Genomic DNA, 20,842 nt, shown 5'->3' on the forward strand with positions numbered 1-20,842 from the left:
AAGGGTTTATATGTGGTTACAGCATAGCTTACAGACCAAATAGGCCTGTATCTTTAAGACAGTTCCACAACACAATGATATGTTCTAATATAAAGTCACCTTGCCTCCTTCATCATGGAGTCAATGTAATATGTTCACTCAGCTAATTGTATGTAATGTACAGGAACATCAGTAACGACAGAACCTAAACTCTGCAGATCTGTGACTATCATAGCCATGTAAATAGTTAGAGTTGGAAATAAACTTCAGAACCCAAGATTATGGTATATGTTCTGTGGAACAATACACAAAATCATAAGGGCAAGGGTGTTTTATTTTGTAAAATATAACTTTAATGATCTGTGTTTTGAATGAAAGCGTAAGATAATTTTACTCCAAACATGTAGCCAGTTAGATCATTTTGTGGCAACTCATTTCAAAATCAACAGAGAAAATAAAAACATTTTTAGATTTTTTTTATTTGATCGTGGGATGCGGGCATTGAGGCTAGGCCAGCACTTACTGCTCGTTTCTGGGATAATTGTTCCAGTCAGCAGTGTCTTGATTTTGAAGTTATTGTTGTAGCTTTTAAAACTCTTGATGGCCACATTGCTCTGTCTCTCTGTAATCTTGCAAGTGCCACTAGGTTTAAAGATATCTACACTCCTTCAAATCTGTTTTTTTCTGCATTCCCAATTCTAATTGTTCCATCGTTGGTGGCCATACTTTCCTCCTGGTCTTCAACTTCCCGAGGGCTCTTAACAGGATTGAGGATGTTTCTTTTAATGGAAGATTCTAGACAAGGGATCATTGTTTAAAAATGAAGCATTGCCCATTCAAAACAGAAAGAAAGGGGGTGAATTTCTTTCTTTCAGAGAGTAATGAGTCTTTGGGAGCCTCTTCCTCAAAAGGTGGTGGAAGCAGAGACCTTGAATATTTTAAAGGGAGAGATGAATCAACTCTCATGAAGCAAAGAGGTGAAATGTCTTCAAGTCGAGACAGGAAGGTGGGATAATCAGATCAGCCATGAATTTATTAAATGGTGGAACCAAAAGAGAAAATGCTGGAAAATCTCAGCAGGTCTGGCAGTATCTGTAAGGAGAGAAGAGAGCTGATGTTTCGAGTCTAACTGACCCTTTGTTAGACTCGAAACGTCAGCTCTTTTCTCTCCTTACAGATGCCGCCAGACCTGATGAGATTTTCCAGCATTTTCTCTTTTGGCTTCAGATTCCAGCATCCGCAGTAATTTGCTTTTATTAAATGGTGGTGCAGACTAGCTGGCAGGATCATTAATCTTATCACCTCATCATTAAATACGAGACAATTTTCTATGATAAAGTTTAACAGCGCAAATATAACATCAGAGAGAAATTGATAGCAAATGAGGCTACTGGCTGAATGGTGTAAATTGTGTAGTAATTTGTGGCAAACTGCAGCTAGTGCAGTATCTCTTCTGTACCACAAATTACAGGGTTTCTCAATGTAGCCACAACTGTGTCACTACTACTTACCCAGCAAGTTCTGTATCATTAATTTATTGCAGATATGCCACTTGTAATGGTGGCAGTCACAAAGTTGCCCTATGTTGGATGTTGCTGTTCAGTTTAGAATTTAACTTCACTCACTTTTCTTTGCAGTGCGTGGTCTTCAACTGTTCTGATGGTCTGGACTATAAAGCCATGGGGAAATTTTTCAAGGGTCTTGCTCAAGCTGGGGCTTGGGCTTGCTTTGATGAGTTCAACAGAATAGAGGTAATTAAAGAGATGAAGACAGATAGACACATAGAGTCATAGAGTACTGCAGACCAGAAGGAGGCCATTCCACCCATTGTGTCTGTATTAGCGTCTAAAAAAGCTACCCAGCTAGTCCTATTCTCCAGCGCTATCTCTGTAACCCTTGAAATTCATCACTTTCAAATATATAACCAGTTTTTTTAAAACCTCAGATGGAATCCCCCTCCACCAGTTTCCCAGGCAGAGCATTCCAAATCCTACCAACTCTCTTAGTAAAGAAGTTTCTTCTCATCTCACTCCTATGTCTCTTGCTGACAATCTTGAATCTGTGACACCACATTACTGACATACCAACTGGTGGGAACAGAATATCCTTCTTTATTCTGTCAAAATTGTTCGTCATTTTGAACACCTCATTAAGGTCTTCTCTTAATCTTCCCTACTCCAAAGAAAATAAGCCCAATTTCTCTAATCTTCCCTTGTATCTTAAATCCCTCACTTCTGGTATCATTCTAGTAAATTTCTTTTGCGCTCTCTCTTGAGCTTTAACAATCTTCCTTAAATAAGGTGCCCAGAAATAAATGTAATACTCCAAATGTGGTATGATCAATGATTTGTTGAGGTGTAGCATCACTTCTTTGTTTTTATATGCCATGCCTCTATTTATAAACCAAATGATGCTATAATCCTTCTTAATAACTGTTTAAACATACCTGGCCACCTTCAGAAAATTATGCATGTGAACTTCAAGGTCTCTCTACTCCTATACTCCCCTCTCAGTTGTACCATTGACCCTACATTATCTATCCACGTTTTCTCTAAAATGAATTACCACACATTTCCCTGCATTGATGTTTATCTGCCAGGTGACTGCCCATTTGACCAACTTGGCCCTCTGAAGTCACTCAACATCATCCTTACAATTTTGCTATTCTACCTAGCTTAGTATCATCTGCAAACTTAGAGACTTTGGACTTAACACCCATCTCCAAATCTTTTATATATATTAGAAAAAACAACGGTCCGAATAATTATCCTTGGGGAACACCAAATTCAACTCGTCTCCTCTCTGAGGAATGCCCAGCTCTACCTACCCTCTGTTTCATATTTTTTAATTCATCCTGTCAAGGAACCATCAATCCCAAACATTTTTAATTTGCTAACCAACCTGCCATGCAGCGCTGTATCAAATTCTTTCTGAGAGTCCAAATACACTGCCTGTGTCACCTTGTCAAATAACTCAGTTGGATTTATTCTTGACAAAGCCCTGTTGACTGCCTAGTATTTTTCTCTAGGCATATATTTATTATATATCCTGTATTATGGCCTCCATCAGTTTTCCCACGATTGATGTCAAATGGACAGGTCTGTAGTTTGTAGATGAGGACAATATGCCAAATATGTTGAATTTGATTACCTTTCATGATTATTTGGAACCAGATGGTGAACTTCTCAATGAGTTAGAATATGCATGAGAAGGAGATTAAGCATTCTTTCAGAACTGCACAGAGAGTGGATGGCACAGTCATATGTAATTGGATTAGTAATCAGAGACCCAGACTAGTTGCATTACCAATTACAGGCAGGATTATAGAGATGGGTAAAAGGTATTGAAGTATTTGACCACTCATGATTGTACTGAATGGCAGGACAGGCTTGATGGGCTGAATGACCTACTTCTAATGCTTTGGGAACATGAGTTCTGATCCCACCACTACAGCTTGAGGGAATTTAAATTCAATGAATAATGGATGGAAATTTCAGTAATTTTGACTACGATTGCTTGTTGACATATTGATTGTTGGAAAACCCCATCTGGTTCACTCATGCCCGGTCTGGCCTACATGTGACGCCAGACCCATGTGGTTCACTCATTGCTGCCTTCTATGGTGGCTCCAGCAAACCATTAAGAGAGCATTTGGGGATAAATAACAAGCACTGGATTACTGGTGCTGGAAGAGCACAGCAGTTCAGGCAGCATCCAACGAGCAGCGAAATCAACGTTTCGGGCAAAAGCCCTTCATCAGGAATAAAGGCAATGAGCCTGAAGCATGGAGAGATAAGCTAGAGGAGGGTGGGGGTGGGGAGAGAGTAGCGTAGAGTACAATGGGTGAGTGGGGGAGGAGATGAAGGTGATAGGTCAAGGAGGAGAGGGTGGAGTGGATAGGTGGAAAAGAAGATAGGCAGGTCGGACAAGTCAAGGAGACAGTAACTCAGCTGGAAGTTTGAAACTAGGATGAGGTGGGGGAAGGGGAAATGAGGAAGCTGTTGAAGTCCACATTGATGCCCTGGGGTTGAAGTGTTCCGAGGCGGAAGATGAGGCGTTCTTCCTCCAGGCGTCGGGTGGTGAGGGAGCGGCGGTGAAGGAGGCCCAGGACCTCCATGTCCTCGGCAGAGTGGGAGGGGGAGTTGAAATGTTGGGCCACGGGGCGGTTTGGTTGATTGGTGCGGGTGTCTCGGAGATGTTCCCTAAAGCGCTCTGCTAGGAGGCGCCCAGTCTCCCCAATGTGGAGGAGACCACATCGGGAGCAACGGATACGGATTTTCAGCATCTGCAGTCATTGTTTTTACCTTGATAAATAACAAGCGCTGACCTTGCTAGCAACACACACATCCTGTGAAAGAGAGAAAAGTCTAGGCTCAATTCCTGCAGCGGACTTTGATGCTAAACTGTCCTGTGTTATTGAATAGGAGCTGGTGCATAGTTCAGGGAGTGACAACCGCTCTCCAGGATATTGACCCAATGGATCATATTAATGGGTATTGTCCATCATGACAGTGAGGGTAAAATAAAGAGCAGCAATTGAGCCAGTCCTTGCTGAACAGTTTCACTCATCTTCCGGTGGAGATCACAAGAGGGCAATCTGGAGTGGATACTCTCACTTGTTCTTTCTGACCCCTCATAAACTCAGATGTGTTGAGGTCATTTTCAGTGCTCCCGCTATATGAGATCATTAAACTTCCCTGTAACTGGATGTTGATAGTTACTGCTAAGCGCTTCAGCAGAAACAATATAATGCACTTGACGTAGGGAACACAGTCCATACCTATGTTCGCCTTTTCCAGAGTGAAGACCAAACAGAAGTATTCATTCAACACACTTCCAATATCCTCTGGTTTGAAACACAAGTGGTCCTCTTAGTCTCTAATGGACCTTGCTCTTTCATTGGTTTAACCCCTACCCTTTAATGTATTTATAAAATATCTTAGGGGATTGCCCCTAATCTTGTTTGCAAGTTCTTTTTAAGCTCTTTTATTTGTTTTCTTAAGTTCCCTCCTGTACTTCCAGTATTCCTCTGGGGCCACAGCTGATTTATTCCTTTTGGACTTGCTAAAAGCCCTTTTCTTCTTCCTCATTCAGTCCTGAATTGTCTGAGACATCCAGAGTTCACTGAACTTATTGCTCCTACATTTCTGTCTGAAAGGTACATGATAGACCTGTGCTTTCCCCAGTTACTGTTTGAATGGCCCCCATTGCTCTGCTGTACACTTACTTGTAAGGAGCTGTTCCCAGTCTACTATGAGCAGATCCTGCTTTATTCGAATAAAATCTGCCTTCCCCAAATCCAAAGTCATCTTTTGCAGGCCTTTATTTTCCTTATCCAGAACATATTTGAACTGTACCGTGTTGCTGTCACTAAAATGTTCCCCCACTGCCACATTGAATACTTGTCTGGCCTCTTTCCCCAGAACCAGATCCTGCACTGCACTGTCTCTTGTTGGGCCTTCTATGTATTAATATAAAAAACTCCCTGGATCCATTTTAAGACATCTGCCTTTTCTAAACCTTTATCACTATGTATATCCCAGTTTATGATGGGAAAGTTGAAACCCCCAAATATAATTACCCCGATTATTACTCTTACACGGCTCTGTGAACAGTCTACATATTTGCATCTCTATTTCTTGCTCATGTTTTGGGGGCCTATAATGCAGTCCTAGTAATGTGACTGCACCCTTACCCTTCCCTAAGTTCTGTCTCAAAGCCTCGTTTGAGGACCATTTCAAGATATTATCTCTCTTTATTGCAGTAATTGACTTCTTCATTAGTTGTGCTACGCCACCACCCTTTCTACACCATCCTTTATTTTGCCTAAAGATCCTATACTCTGGAATATTAAGTTGCCAATCCAGTCCTTCCCTCAACCATATTTCTGGGATGGCAAAATACCATACTTCCATGTATCAATCCAAGCCATTAACTCACCAGTCTTACCTATTACACTCCTAGCATTAAAGTAAAGACCATTCAGCCTTGCTCTAGTTTCTTGATATTCAACATAGCTGAACTCACTCTGACTTGCTTCCATTGTTGCTTCGATCCCTAGGTGGAAGTGCTTTCTGTAGTTGCACAACAGATTCTCAGTATCCAACAAGCAATTATGCGTAATCTCAAAACATTTTACTTTGAGGGAACAGAGCTTTCTCTCAATCCGACCTGCTCGGTCTTCATTACCATGAATCCTGGGTATGCAGGACGAGCTGAACTTCCTGACAACCTTAAGGTAAATCTCAAACATTCTTTTCTGATTTTATGATGCGTTACAGTATGGAAGTAATCCTCATCGCTAACTTAAATTTGGAAACAGTAGTACCGAGCAGACATATAAACAAACTGAGCAGAGACGTTTAAAAGATACTTTTTAAATCGTTCACCTATGGGATGTGACTGGCTGACCAGTATTTATTGTCCATCCCTAATTGCCCTTGAAAAGGAGCTGCCTTCTTGAACTGCTGCAGTCCATGTATTGTAGTTAAGGGAGATGTTAGAGGTAGATTCTTTACACAGAGAGTGGTGAGTGCGTGGAATGCACTGCTAGTGGTGATAGTAGGGTCAGAGACATTAGGGACATTTAAGTGACTCTTGGATAGGCACATGGATGATTGTACAATGAAGGGTATTTAGGTGAGTTTGATCTTAGAGTAGGATAAAAGGTCAGCACAACATCGAGGGCTGAAGGGCCTGTACTGTGCTGTACTGTTCCATGTTCTATAAAACAAGCAAAGTTATCGAATGATAGCCTTATACAGCATACCGGTGTTGGACTGGGGTGTACAAAGTTAAAAATCACACAACACCAGATTATCGTCCAACAGGTTTAATTGGAAGCATTAACTTTCGGAGCGCAGCTCCTTCATCAGATGGTTGTGGAGTATAAGGGATCTTATACTCCACATGAGAAGAGGAGATCTGAGTGGGCAGGTTAAAGTAGATACTAGAGGCTGTCCCCACTTATTAAAAAAACAAGAACAAAAGAGCATGGATGTTAAGTAATGTGTAAAAGAAGCAAGTGTGATGTGAGTAATTTTTTTTCACTCAGCAAGTATTTAGAGGATAGAACGCACAGCTTAGAATTGTGGCGGAGGCAAAGTTGATTGAGCCATTCAAGAGGGAATTGGATGATTATTTATATAAAAGTAACATGCAAGGGCCTGGGGAGAAAACAGGAGATTGGCTTTAGGAAATGATGCTCATTTGAAGAACTGGTGTAGGCATGATGGTCCAAAGGGCCTCCTTCTGTGCCATGAGACTTCTGTGATTCTGTGGAAGGTGAATTCATAACATGGTCAAACAGGTTGATTGTCCATTTGTAACTCCTTCCTGAGGGCAGGTCGTCAGAATGGGAGAGTGTCCCAACTAGCGGTCCTGCTGAAGGCAATGGCTAACCGTTGCCAAATATCTAGAAATGTTGATCAACCTACTGGAAGTCAATACTTCAATTTTGGAAACAATGACAGAAGACAAGACAGACAAAGCACAGTTGACATACTTTTACACTGTAGAATATTTTAAAATTCACTCGATGCTGTAATTTTCCAGGCATTGTTCCGTACAGTCGCTATGATGGTCCCAGACTATGCCTTGATTGGTGAAATATCTCTTTACTCCATGGGTTTCATTGATTCGCGAAGGTAAGGATATCCTTGTGGCCCTAAGCATGTCTCATCTGTGAGAAAAGCGAAATACTGTGGATGCTGGAGATCTGAATTAAATAAAAAGAACAGAAAGTGCTGGAGAACTCAGCAGGTCTGGCATCCTCTCTGGAGACAATATCAGAGTTAACATGTAAAGTCTAGTGTGACTCTTCTTTGGAACTGAAGAAAGATCCACAGTAATGTGAATGATTACCAATTGCCCTCTGAAATGACCGAGCATGCCATTCAGTTCAAGGGCAATTAGGGATGGTCAACAAATGCTGGCCTTGCCAGTGACATCCACATGCCATAAGTACCACCAGACCCCACATATTTTGGTAAGGCCATCATCAGAGATCACCAATAACTGGATTGACATTTTTGGGACATCAAGTGTATACCCATATTGCATTTACATCATTGGTTACTGATGTCACATGTCCACGTTGCCAATGTATCAGTCTTGCCCCTAGCTGATCACCTGAAGTTGATATTACCCATCTGCACATAGTTTCCCTCTTGGGTCACTCCTTACATTGAGCTCTCAGACAGACAATATGACTTAAACTTGACCTTTACTAAAGCTAAGTGTGGAGTTGCTGCATTAAATTGTTATTGATGATGTAACTCTCCTGTCTAATGTTGTCACCAATCTTACTGCTAACTCTGTGCGTTCTTAGAACTTAGTTCTTTAGACACGGTAAAGTAACATTTATAACACAGTAGTTTGTTGGCTGCACTCTTCTCTGTACCTGTTTGCCCTATACTCTTCTCCTGTCTAGTCTCTCCCAGAAGATTGTAGCCACCTATCGCTTGTGTTCTGAACAATTATCATCACAGCATCACTATGATTATGGGATGCGTGCAGTGAAGTCAGTCCTCACGGCAGCTGGAAATCTGAAGTTGAACTTCCCGGAAGAAAATGAAAGTGTTCTGCTGTTGCGAGCCTTGTTGGATGTGAACTTGGCGAAATTTTTGTCTCAGGATGTGCCTCTATTTCAGGTATATTTTGAAAAAAAAACCGACTGTTTCAAACAAGAAATGCAGCACTTATTAATCTGCAAAATTTAGCATACTAAAATGAAGCGAATAATTTTTTTATTCACCTCTGGGATATGGGTATCACTGGATGGTTCGGCATTTATTGCCCATCCTTGGCTGAGAAGGTGTTGGTGAACTGCCTTCTTGAACTGCTGCAGTCTGTGTGCTGTAATAGACCTACAATGGCCTTAGGCAGGGAATAATCTGAGCACAGTCCAGAAGTGACAATATTAAATGACTGAGAACAAAAATGCTGGAAGTCACAGGCGTCAAGCAACATCCATGCAGAGAGAGCAAGCTAACGTTTTGAGTCCAGATGACTCTTCATCAGAGCTGATGGGAAGTGTGGAGAGACAGCATTTATATGATAGTGGGGGGATGAGTGCTGGGGAGAAAGAGTGTTGGAAGTGCAGATTGTGAAGTGCAATTGGAATGTGAGAATGGCAGAACAACTGCCAGTCTGGAAAGAACAGACAGTACCACTGGAGTGGTGGGAGGGGAGAGAGGACATGGTGACAGAGAACACAACAAGCAAAGCTAAAAGAAAGGGAAGAAACGGAAATAAGTTCACAATTTGAAGGTGTTGAACTCAATATCAAGTCCAGAAGGCTGCAAAGCGCCTAGTCTGACGATAAGATGTTGTTCCTCCAGTTTGTGCTGTGATTCGCTGGAGCATTGCTGAGGACAGACTTGTGGGCAGGTGAACAGGGTGCTGTGTAAAAAGGACCGGCTGCGGGAAGGTCGGGTCGTGCCTGCGCACGGACCGGAGGTGTTTCCCAAAGCAGTCACCCAGTCTGCGTTTGGTTTCTCCGATGTAGACTAGGCCATGTTGGGTGTAGCAAATACAATACACAAGATTGAAGGAGATGCAGGTGAAATGCTGCTTCATCTGGAAAGACTGTTTAGGCCCTTGGATGGTGAGCAGGGAGGAGGTGAAGGGGCAGTTGGTTACGTGGGAAGGTGCTATGGAAAAATGACTTGGTGTTGGTTGTTGAGAAATGGGCTAGGGTGTCCTGGAGGGAATGATCCCTGCAAAATGCAGACAGGGGAGTGAGGGGAAGGTGTGTTTAGATATCATGCAGCACAGAATTTATAGGCAGAGAGATCAAAAGACCATACAAATGGTGTGACTGGAGTGTTGAATAATAAGCTTTTGCAGGTGATCAAAAGTGTCAGATGGTATGAGTAAAGTGTCAACAGCTGCATAGTAAGTGAAAGGGATAATCTATAATCCAATTAGTTCAGCTACTAGTCCTGAATGATCCACCCTGTATCCTATGATTTTGTTCCCTGTTTGTAGAGTCTTCAACCACAGGAAGCATCCCCCCTTCATCTAGTCTGAACAGCCCAGTTAGCATTTTATACATTTCAATCAGATTCCCTCTTATCCTTCTAAACTAGTGAAGACAGACCGATTTGAACCAATCCCGCCTCCTAGGACAGTCCTTCCACACCCACTATCAATCAGCCTAGTAAACTTCTAGTAAACTGCACCCCTTCAATGGCAAGTGTATCTTGTCTTAGATAGGGAGTCTGAAATTGCACACATTAATCCAGGTGCACTTTTACCAAAGCCCTATACAGAACTGCAGCAAGTATTGTGGCCAAATAGGTTGATTGCTATATAACAGCAAAATACTGTGGATCCTGGCAAAATGAAATAAAAGCAGAAAATGTTGGACGCACTCAGTAGATTTGGCAGCATCTGTGGAGATAGAAACAGAGCTGATATTTCAAATCTGATGTGAGTCTTCTTCAGAAGTTCTGAAGAAGAGTCATGCCAAACTTCAAACAGACTAGTGGTTTGCAATTACTTGGGTTTTTACCGTTTAGTCCAGGTCTAAGTATACTAAGGGAAATATGGGAAGCATCATTGGGCCAGCGTGCATAGTTATAATAAAAAGCTACATCATTCATTGTTAAAACACAATCTCTCTCTCGCTCACTTGTTGTTCTAGGGAATTATATCTGACTTGTTCCCTGGTGTGGAGCTCCCAGTCCCAGAACGTGAGGTTTTCCTAAATGCATTAAAGGCCAACATCAAGAAAATGAAACTTCAGCCTGTTCCCTGGTTTATTGAGAAGATTATTCAGGTGACTTTAAATTCTCTCAAGCTGATGAACTGTCTGTTGGCTTGTCTTTTGCAAGAGGCAGAGCTTATTTCTGTGAATTTTCAGTGATAATTCCTCCCTTTCCAATTGTTACCCTCCCTTAACACTTACAAATGATAAAGAAAAGCAAAATACTTTGAATGCTGGAAATCTAAAATAGAAGCAGAAGCTGCTGGGATAATCATTCAGGACTGGCATCCTCTGTGGCAAAAATTAACATAATGAGCCTGAAGAAGAAAAAATTGGACTCTAAAATAATAACTCTTCCAGACCAGCTGCGTTTCTCCTGGATTTTCGGTTTTTACTCACAAATTATAAAGAGTATTCTTCCTTTTTATTCCCAGAGATAATTACTAAGAGTGGCACCATCTCCTCAGGATTTATTGTTGATTCACAAATGGTCAATTTACTAAGACAAACTACTGTGCTTACTAAATAAGGCCAATAAATTAACGCCTTTCACAGTGAACTTTCACATGACTAGGGTAGAATTTGTGGAGACATAAAGTAATGAAAATTATAGAGCAGCACAGTAGCTCAGTGGTTAGCACTGCTGCCTTACAGCGCCAGGGACCCAGGTTTGACTCCAGCCTCAGGCAACTGTCTGTGTGGAGTTTGTGCATTCTCCCTGTGTCTGCATGGGTTTCTTCCAGGTGCTCTGGTTTCCTCCCACAATCCAAAAATGTGCAGGTTAGGGTGAATTGGCCGAGCTAAATTGTCCAGGAGAAAGTGAGGACTGCAGATGCTGGAGATCAGAGATGAAAATATGTTGCTGGAAAAGCGCAGCAGGTCAGGCAGCATCCAAGGAGCAGGAGAATCGACGTTTCGGGCATGAGTCCTGAAGAAGGGCTCATGCCCAAAACGTCGATTCTCCTGCTCCTTGGATGCTGCCTGACCTGCTGCGCTTTTCTAGCAACACATTTTCAACTCAAACTAAATTGTCCATAGTGTTCAGGGATGTGTAGGTTAGGTGTATTGGTCAGGGGTGAATATAGGATAATACGGTCTGGGTGGGTTACTTTATGGAGGGTTGGTGTAGACATGTTGGGCTGGAGGGTCTGTTTCCACACTGTAGGGATTCTATGAAAGATCAACACACCTGGATGAATAAGCCAAAATGTATTCATAAAAACCATGAGTCCTGATGAAGGAGCAGTGCTCCAAAAGCTTGTGATTCCAAACAAACCTGTTGGACTATAACAGGTGTCATGTGATTTCTGACTTTGTCCATTCCAGTCCAACACCAGCACTTCCACATCAAAAATTTGCTTGTGTTTGGAGATGTTGGAAACTCATGTATTTTAGTCAATTGCATTGCTGTGCCCAAACATCACCATTGAACAAAAGGATAGGCAAGAGTGTGTTTAAAGGGCATTCAAGCCATTCTTGAAATGATTACTGATGTGGTTTTAATGCTGCATTAACACTGCACCCTCCATTATAATCACCAACACTTACTTGGCACTCCATTGCTTCTTTAACCTTGCTCCCCTCTGATACCCCTTGTGATACTGTTAAATAGTAGGCTTACTTCCTTCCTCAGATGTTGTTTGTCTCGGCTCAGCTTTCATTCACCACAAATGCCCCCTTATTGCCCCTTTGCCCCTCATGCAACTCATCTTTTACCTTGAGATCCAATCCTGTTCCTCTCACTCCAGTTACCATCCTCTGTCCAACTGCTTCATTTCCTAAGGTGTATAAGGACCCCAAGGAAAATCCTAACCCTAGTTGGATCAACGAGGTACACAAACAAAATAAATCATTAGTATTGAAAACGTCTTGACTATGTTTTAAAACAACAATTTGTCCTTCTGCATTATTTGCAATCAACATAAAAATAGTGAAGAACACATTGATAAGATTTTTGTATTAAAGCTCTTTTTTCATAAAAATCAATCATTGATCCCAATTAACCTTTCAACAGAGTTTCTAACTTTCTCTACCCCACTATAAACTTTGAATATATATCATTGCCATTCAGTTCCATATCTACTCCTTGGTTTGAACTTCTTAAGTGGTGTCCACGACACCAAGATTGACTGTCAAAGTCTCTGGATATATTGTAGGACTCTACCTATGATATAACATCTAACTTCATGCTTTTCAAATTGTAGTGATCTTTGAAGTGGTTTATTACTCCATTCTTGATTTCCATTTCTCCCACATGATCCATCCCTGTGATTCACTATTCATCATTACCTTCATAACCTTCCCAAGCTACCCATCTAATCTATCTTTAATAAGCATCTAAGCCTTTAATATCCATCTCCACCAAATTCCTACACACACACACACACACATGCACACACACACACACACTTCCTTGTGTATATATTTTGTAAGCAATTTAGTTTTCAGATATATTTCACCTTTCTGCTTTGTTATTTCTAAATCACTCGGTACATTGATAACTAATCTTCATTGTATCTACACAACCCCCACAGGCTCAACCTTAACTCTGCAGCTCATTATGTCCAAATTCATATGATCCAATCCTCCAATATCTGTCCATTGTAAGTCCTCTCTATCTTTATATTCCATTCTCACAGAGGTTGCTCACTTTGCTGACCCCACACTTCATGAAATTCCTTCTGCATTGAACCCCCTTCAAGAACCTTAGAATTATTCCCATCTTCAATCACCGATGGATTTGTAAACCTACTTGTTAAGGTTTTTATGGTTTGGTGGTAGAGTCCCTGCATCTGGGTTCAAGTCTCACCTGCTCCCAATGTGTGCCATTACATGTTTGAACAGGTTGATTAAAAATGTTTTTTTAATTAACTGTGTCATGATTCTGTATTATTGTCAAGTTTTGACCTTGACAATGTATTGCATCTACATATTCTCAGGTATGCAGTATTGCTGTTTTTGTTTTCCTTTGTCTTTTTTTTGTTCACAAACGTAGCTGCAGCTCTGATGCTTTTGCAATTCTGTGAGAGGTCAAAATGCATCAGCCTCTGGATGTTCTTGTGGTGTACTGGCAGAGTCCCTACCTCTGGGCCAGAAGACCTAGGTTTGAGTTGCACCTGCCCTGAGGTGTTCCATAACATGCCCAAGCAGTTGATTAAAAATGTTTTGTTTTACATCAGTTTTAAATTTCAGTCTCCAACTTCTACCATATGAGGGATAATAATTGTGTTGCAAAAAACACAATGATCTACATAGCACTTAAATGGATAGTGCATATCTGATTGGTTATGTGTCAATATTTCAGTAAGAAACACACCTGAAATGAAACATGCTGTTAACTTGTATTTGCTCCATCAGATTTATGAGATGATGCTGGTACGTCATGGATTTATGATTGTTGGTGATCCTTTGGGTGGTAAAACATGCGCCTTCAAAGTGTTGGCAGGAGCACTTGGTGATCTGTATGCAGGTAACTATTTAGCAAAGGACAGGCTGCATATTTGTAATTATGATAAATAAATATTGCATACAGTCACACAACTAATACTGTGCTTTTTCTTATGGGACAATTGTTTGGTTAAGTGGACTTGAAGTGCCGCAGTTTTAGGTTTCAGTCAGTTCTACATTCCAGGGCATTGCCAACTTTTTTGGATACAAATGGAGTTTGTTACTTTAATGCTGTACATAGACTCATAAAGATGTACAGCACGAAAGCAGACCCTTCAGTCCAACCTGTCCGTGGCAACCTGATGTCCTAAATTATTCTAGTTTCATTTGCTAGCATTTGGCTCATTTCCTTTTAAACCCTTCCTATTCATGTACCTATCCAGATACCTTTTAAATGTTGTAATTGTACCAGCCTCCACCACGTCCTCTGGCAGCTCATTCTGTACCTGCACTACCCTCTGCGTGAAAACGTTGCCCCTTAGGTCCATTTGAAATCCTCTACTCTCACCTTCAACCTATGCACTCTAGTTTTGGACTCCCCTACCCTGGAGAAAAGACTTTGACTATTCACCCTATCCATGCCTCTCATGATTTATACACTTCTATAAGATTTGTCCTCAGTCTTTGGCACTCAAGGGAGAATAGCCCCAGCCTATTCAGCCTCTCCCTTTAGCTCAAACCACCTCCCCCAGCAACATCCTTGTAATTGTTTTCTAAACCCTTTCAAGTTTCATAACATCTTTTCTATAACAGTGAGACTAGAGAACTGGACGTGTACTTTAAGATAATGAAGCAGAACTAAGCTCTTCAAGATTTTCAACTACCATTTGACACGAATGGGATCATCATTAGTACTCTCATTAGTGTCATCACCTCCAGACATACTTTTAATTGCAACATGTGTTTTTTATGATTTGGAGATGTCGGTGTTGGACTGGGATGTACAAAGTTAAAAATCACACAACACCAGGTTATAGTCCAACAGGTTTAATTGGAAGCGCACTAGCTTTCGGAGCGTCGCTCCTTCATCAGGTGGTAGTGGAGGGCTTAATCTTAACACACTGAATTTATAGCAAAAAATACAGTGTGATGTAACTGAAATTAAGCCTTTCATCTGTTAGAATACCATGATAGTTTCACTCCTTTCATGTGTAAATCACAAAACCTTTTTTAAAAACGTTGCATTCTCAGGTTAGCTATTAACAATGGGTGATAGCTAGACAATATGAAAGGCTTAAGAGACAATCAATTTTTCAATGTATAATTTCAGTTACATCATACTGTAAATTTTTGCTATAAGTTCTGTATTTTAGGATTAAGCCCTCCACTACCACCTGATGAAGGAGCGACGCACCGAAAGCTAGTGCGCTTCCAATTAAACCTGTTGGACTATAACCTGGTGTTGTGTGATTTTTAACTGTGTTTTTTTAGAAAGAGTAAATGCAGCCAAAGGATGACTGTGGATATTAAGTCAGTTTGGAATCCTCGAATTTCACACTTGAAATTTCATACTACAAATGGAGAAATGAACAACAAACTGAAGTGTGATCTCCTGTGAGTTTCTCAGATTGTGACCATAAGTGGGAGAAAAGATATCCGTCTGGTCAAGAGGCAAGTTTGCCTTTTGCCCTTTCAAGAATGCACAGGATCAGGGGATAAAAGCAGGTTTGAACTCAGGTGTGTGTGCTAGTGGGCTCCTGTCTCCTAACCTGGATTTGAGTGCTGATGCACTATGAAAGTCAAAGAACATCCTCTAATCACTTCTGCATTTCAGGTAAAGGACACCGTTGCTCTCAGTGCCAAACATTAATGCAAAAAGAAATAGACAAAAGATTTTCAGCTAACCTGTAAAGTTGAAAATCTGACTCAACTGCTCAACTGTCAATGTTCCGTGACCTACTCTTGTCAAATGACCTAGAAACTGACTTATATATTTTTAATCTCTTTTATTTTTATGAACTCATTTTGAATTTCTATTCTGTGCATATATATGTTGTGTACTGATTTATTCTTGAGTTTAGTGACTAATAAGCTAACTATTTCATTTATTCAAGAAAACCTCTTTAAATTGGCTCCACTTACAAAATAGGTTCATTTGAGTCTGGGAGAAAGGTAACCAGAAGGGGGAGGGATCTAGTTTTAAGATAACCTTGTTGCGGCCAACTAAAGAGGCAGATGAATAAAGAGTCAGTTCATTTCTCCTCACTTGGATCATAACAATTTGAGATAACCTGTCTGGAACTGTAACAAATTGGGGAACCATTGCCAAGCGTTTGGTTTTAACAATAGGTGTGAAGGATACTAGTCAAGATTAGAGTGGTGCTGGAAAAGCACAGCAGGTCAGGCAGCATCTGAGGAGCAGGAAAATCAACGTTTTGGGCAAAAGCCCTTCATCAGGAATGCTGCCTGACCTGCTGTGCTTTTCCAGCACCACTCTAATCTTGACTCTGATCTCCAGCATCTGCAGTATACACTTCTGCCCTGAAGGGTACTAGTACCAGTTGAGGTTTCATATCTGGCCATTCAAAAACAGAATTGTCCGGAAACTGGTTTTTCATGGACAGTGATCCCAGAATAGAGTAAGTAGCAGAACGAAGACACCGTTCTGAGGTCCCAAAGGAGGGTATCAGGAGAATTTTACACACTCAGGACTTGTGTCCTTTGCATTGGCTTAAGATGCCCAATTCTCCTAATTGTCTTAACATGAAGCTACCTGTTCCGCCACTGGGACCATTGTAAATGCAGCATTCCTCCCATTTTCAGGAGAGAGAACCCAGTGCTTCCCTCTATCTCTGTATTGCAGCTCAAATGAATGTTCTTTATCTGAAAACGTCAGATTGATAGATTTTTAAACATTTCCTCAATCAAACTTTTAAACCTTTCAGTGTTTTTGCCCATATTGGCTAATGAGGACATGTTAAATGCACACACTCCCACTCTCATGATCTGCACCTTTTTTTATGGTCTTAAGATCAGATGGAGAGTGCTGCAGAGACAACCTGTGTGGAAAAGGTGGTTCCAAAATCCATTGTGGTCTCTGTCCAAAGGGTACTGGATTTGAACACTAAACCTGTATTATTCTTAAGATCCTAGTTTCTTCAGCCTTTCTGACAGTAAGCACTTACTGTCAGTGCTAGTTAGAGTCACAGAGTCATAGAGATGTACAGCACGGAAACAGACCCTTCGGTCCAACCCGTCCATGCCGATCAGATATCCCAACCCAATTTAGTCCCACCTGCCAGCATCTGGCCCATATCCCTTCAAACCCTTCCTATTCATATACCCATCCAAATGCCTCTTAAATGTTGCAATTGTACCAGCCTCCACCACATCCTCTGGCAGCTCATTCCATACACATGCCACCCTCTGCGTGAAAAAGTTGCCCCTTAGGTCTCTTTTATATCTTTCCCCTCTCACCCTAAACCTATGCCCTCTGGTTCTGGAATCCCCACCCCAGGAAAAAGACTTTGTCTATTTATCCTATCCATGCCCCTCATAATTTTGTAAACCTCTATAAGGTCACCACTCAACATCCGAAGCTCCAGGGAAAACAGCCCCAGCCTGTTCAGCCTCTCCCTGTAGCTCAGATCCTCCAACCCTGGCAACATCCTTGTAAATCTTTTTCTGAACCCTTTCAAGTTTCACAACATCTTTCCGATAGGAAGGAGACCAGAATTGCATGCAATATTCCAACAGTGGCCTAACCAATGTCCTGTACAGCCGCAACATGACCTCCCAACACCTGTACTCAATACTCTGACCAATAAAGGAAAGCATACCAAATGCCTTCTTCACTATCCTATCCATCTGCTACTCCACTTTCAAGGAGCTATGAACCTGCACTCCAAGGTCTCTTTGTTCAGCAACACTCCCTGGGACCTTACCATTAAGTGTATAAGTCCTGCTAAGATTTGCTTTCCCAAAATGCAGCACCTCGCATTTATCTGAATTAAACTCCATCTGCCACTTCTCAGCCCATTGGTCCATCTGGTCCAGATCCTGTTGTAATCTGAGGTAACCCTCTTCGCTGTCCACTGCACCTCCAATTTTGGTGTCATCTGCAAACTTACTAATTGTACCTCTTATGCTCGCATCCAAATCATTTATGTAAATGACAAAATGTAGAGGGCCCAGCACCGTTCCTTGTGGCACACCATTGGTCACAGGCCTCCAATCTGAAAAACAACTCTCCACCACCACCCTCTGTCTTCTACCTTTGAGTCAGTTCTGTATCCAAATGGCTAGTTCTCCCTGTATTCCATGAGTTATACAGAGGTGGTGGATAGATTTGTACGAGTATGTAGGGGCTTTACAGATGTTAATGCATTCTATATTAAATCAATTTTGAGATTTCCTGGTATTCCTATTGTTACATATGGCACCAAAGTATTTGCAATAATGTAACAGCAATTTTCATGTAACGAATAAACCTTGTATATTGTGGTGATGCATTATTGTTAGGTTAATCCTTGTTCACCTTACTGATCTGGGGATGGAATTTTCTTTAATGCCCTGGAGTTGTTATATAATGTGTTGGTTCCAACCTGTCATTTTTGTGGAGTTGTTAGCCTATAAAAGATAAATTGGCTACAGCTTCTGTAACGTAATGGAAATTCAGACAGATGTATTTGTGTGAGTGTTACAATGTGACAGAGGCATGGGGAATGTTATATATATTGAGTGTTATTGGAACAGAAAGTATCTTTCAATGGGGCACAACTTGAGCAGATACAGGTATTTTTAAAGGAAAAATATATAAGTATTAAAGGCAGAGAAACACACAGGGTTGTGGAGAATTGGAATTAATTTTGGCTTCAGAGAGGTGACAGTAGCAGCATGGGCTGTTAACTGTGTATTTATAAAGTAATTTCAAGGCTGGGTGGTTTCCACATACAGCTTGGTACAGTATTTGTGTAGACTCAAGTAGATTTGAGTTAGGGATGTAAAGGCACTTATGCACAATCTAGGAGATGCCGTGGTATTGTCGGAGCAGGTCAGGGAGTACTAGGTGAATAAAAATACTTGTGCAGACTGAATGAACCAAATGTCATTCTCTCTTCAGTCACCGTGAACTGAATTCTATCAGCAGTGCGTGTAACAAATTACAGTTTTCAGGTTGGCAGGTAAATCAGAGAGCAAGCTCTCTGCCTGAGACAGACTGCTTAGTCTGTATATTGGGCTGCATTGATAACTCTGCTTGTAATATTCACTACTCCCTCTGAACACCTCTTACTTGCCAACCTCTCAATCAAAGCCTCTGCCAGATCTATTTGCGTCAGGTGTCGTAAAGACTATTTTGAGTTTAATATGTAAATTGCCCTGCTAAATCTGTTATTAGCTTCAATTCAGCTGAGATGGAGAGATATACATACAGACATAAGTATATTCAATTCTTCATGGTAAGTGTTGAATTACAAAAATGCAAATCAAAACTTCAGTTCTGTTCTTACTGGTGTCATTTGTTTCATTTTTAAGCTCAACTGATGAATGAGTTTGCTGTAGAATATGCTATAATCAACCCGAAGGCTATAACCATGGGCCAGCTGTATGGTTGCTTTGATCCTGTAAGCCATGAGTGGACAGATGGGATCCTCGCTACAACCTTCCGTGCACATGCAACATCTGCCACCAACACAAGGAAATGGATTGTATTTGATGGACCTGTTGATGCTGTTTGGATTGAAAATATGAACACAGTGTTGGATGACAACAAGAAAGTAGGTGCAGGTGTTTTTGAAAAGTATGAAATATCTGGGAAGATATCACACACAATTGCACAGATACCGAAGCCCTTTTTTTGTCAATACTTTTATTCAATTTATTTTCCCAAGCTCCAGTCTGAGCCCTGCAAAATCAGCTTTCATTCATTCACTATTATTCAAACCAGTAGGGAATTGTTGGGTTCTTGTAGACTGGCTTAGGAAGGAGTCCCATACTCATTGTGGGAACTGAGTTCACTTATGACCTTAGTCTTTCTCTTCTGGCCAATCAATTTTTAAGCAGCTGAAACCACCATGAATTTTATTCAATTTTGCTTTTACTCATTTCCTTCATTTTAAGAACATTCCTTTCTCCCCTGTCTGCCTCAGTGGTTAGTCTGCTATCAATGGGTTGATCCTTGATTGTCTTGTATCTCTGATGTGGAGGTGCCAGTGTTGGACTGGGGTGGACAAAGTCAGACATCACATGACACCAAGTTATAGTCCGACAGGTTTGTTTGAAATCATAAGCTTTTGGAGTGCTGCTTCTTCGAGGAACAGAGCTCCGAAAGCTTGTGATTTCACATAAACCTGTTGGACTATAACCTGATGTCATGTGACTTCTGACTTTATCTTTCATTTCAATTCACCTGGATTATATTTCTGTCTTACTGGTGACTCTATCACCCTTTTCTGTCACCTTTATGTCAGCCTTAATAAGCAAGCTACTACACCTCCATTCTATTTTTTCTGAAGATGTTATACCTTCACAATTTGCTTACCACACTGACCTGGCTCAGTAAACCCTCCCATACTTGGCTTATTACAATATATTGTTACTGCCAGTTCCCCTGTTTTAGTATAGACTAGTTTAACTGATTTTTAATAGTTCCTCTCATAGCACTTTTAAAAACCCGTAGTATAGTCTTGTTCTATTGAATTATGACTTGGTCATTTATGCCTGCAACTGTTTAGTTTGGTGTTTTTCTTTATTATTTTGTGGAAT

At 41.0% G+C, this 20,842-nt stretch overlaps 1 protein-coding gene across 1 annotated transcript in view; it reads left to right on the forward strand.

Moving 5' to 3' along the window:
- Nucleotides 1–20,842, forward strand: part of dnah3 (dynein axonemal heavy chain 3) — a 193,852-nt gene that overhangs the window by 99,812 nt on the left and 73,198 nt on the right. The window contains exons 29-35 of the mRNA XM_072560097.1: nt 1,617–1,730; nt 6,041–6,217; nt 7,534–7,625; nt 8,411–8,630; nt 10,628–10,762; nt 14,048–14,159; nt 19,613–19,854. Of these exons, the coding sequence (XP_072416198.1) occupies nt 1,617–1,730; nt 6,041–6,217; nt 7,534–7,625; nt 8,411–8,630; nt 10,628–10,762; nt 14,048–14,159; nt 19,613–19,854 (1,092 nt within the window). The remainder of the gene's footprint in view (nt 1–1,616; nt 1,731–6,040; nt 6,218–7,533; nt 7,626–8,410; nt 8,631–10,627; nt 10,763–14,047; nt 14,160–19,612; nt 19,855–20,842) is intronic.

The sequence above is a fragment of the Chiloscyllium punctatum genome, chromosome 40 (assembly GCF_047496795.1).
Source record: "Chiloscyllium punctatum isolate Juve2018m chromosome 40, sChiPun1.3, whole genome shotgun sequence".
NCBI classification, from domain to species: domain Eukaryota; kingdom Metazoa; phylum Chordata; class Chondrichthyes; order Orectolobiformes; family Hemiscylliidae; genus Chiloscyllium; species Chiloscyllium punctatum.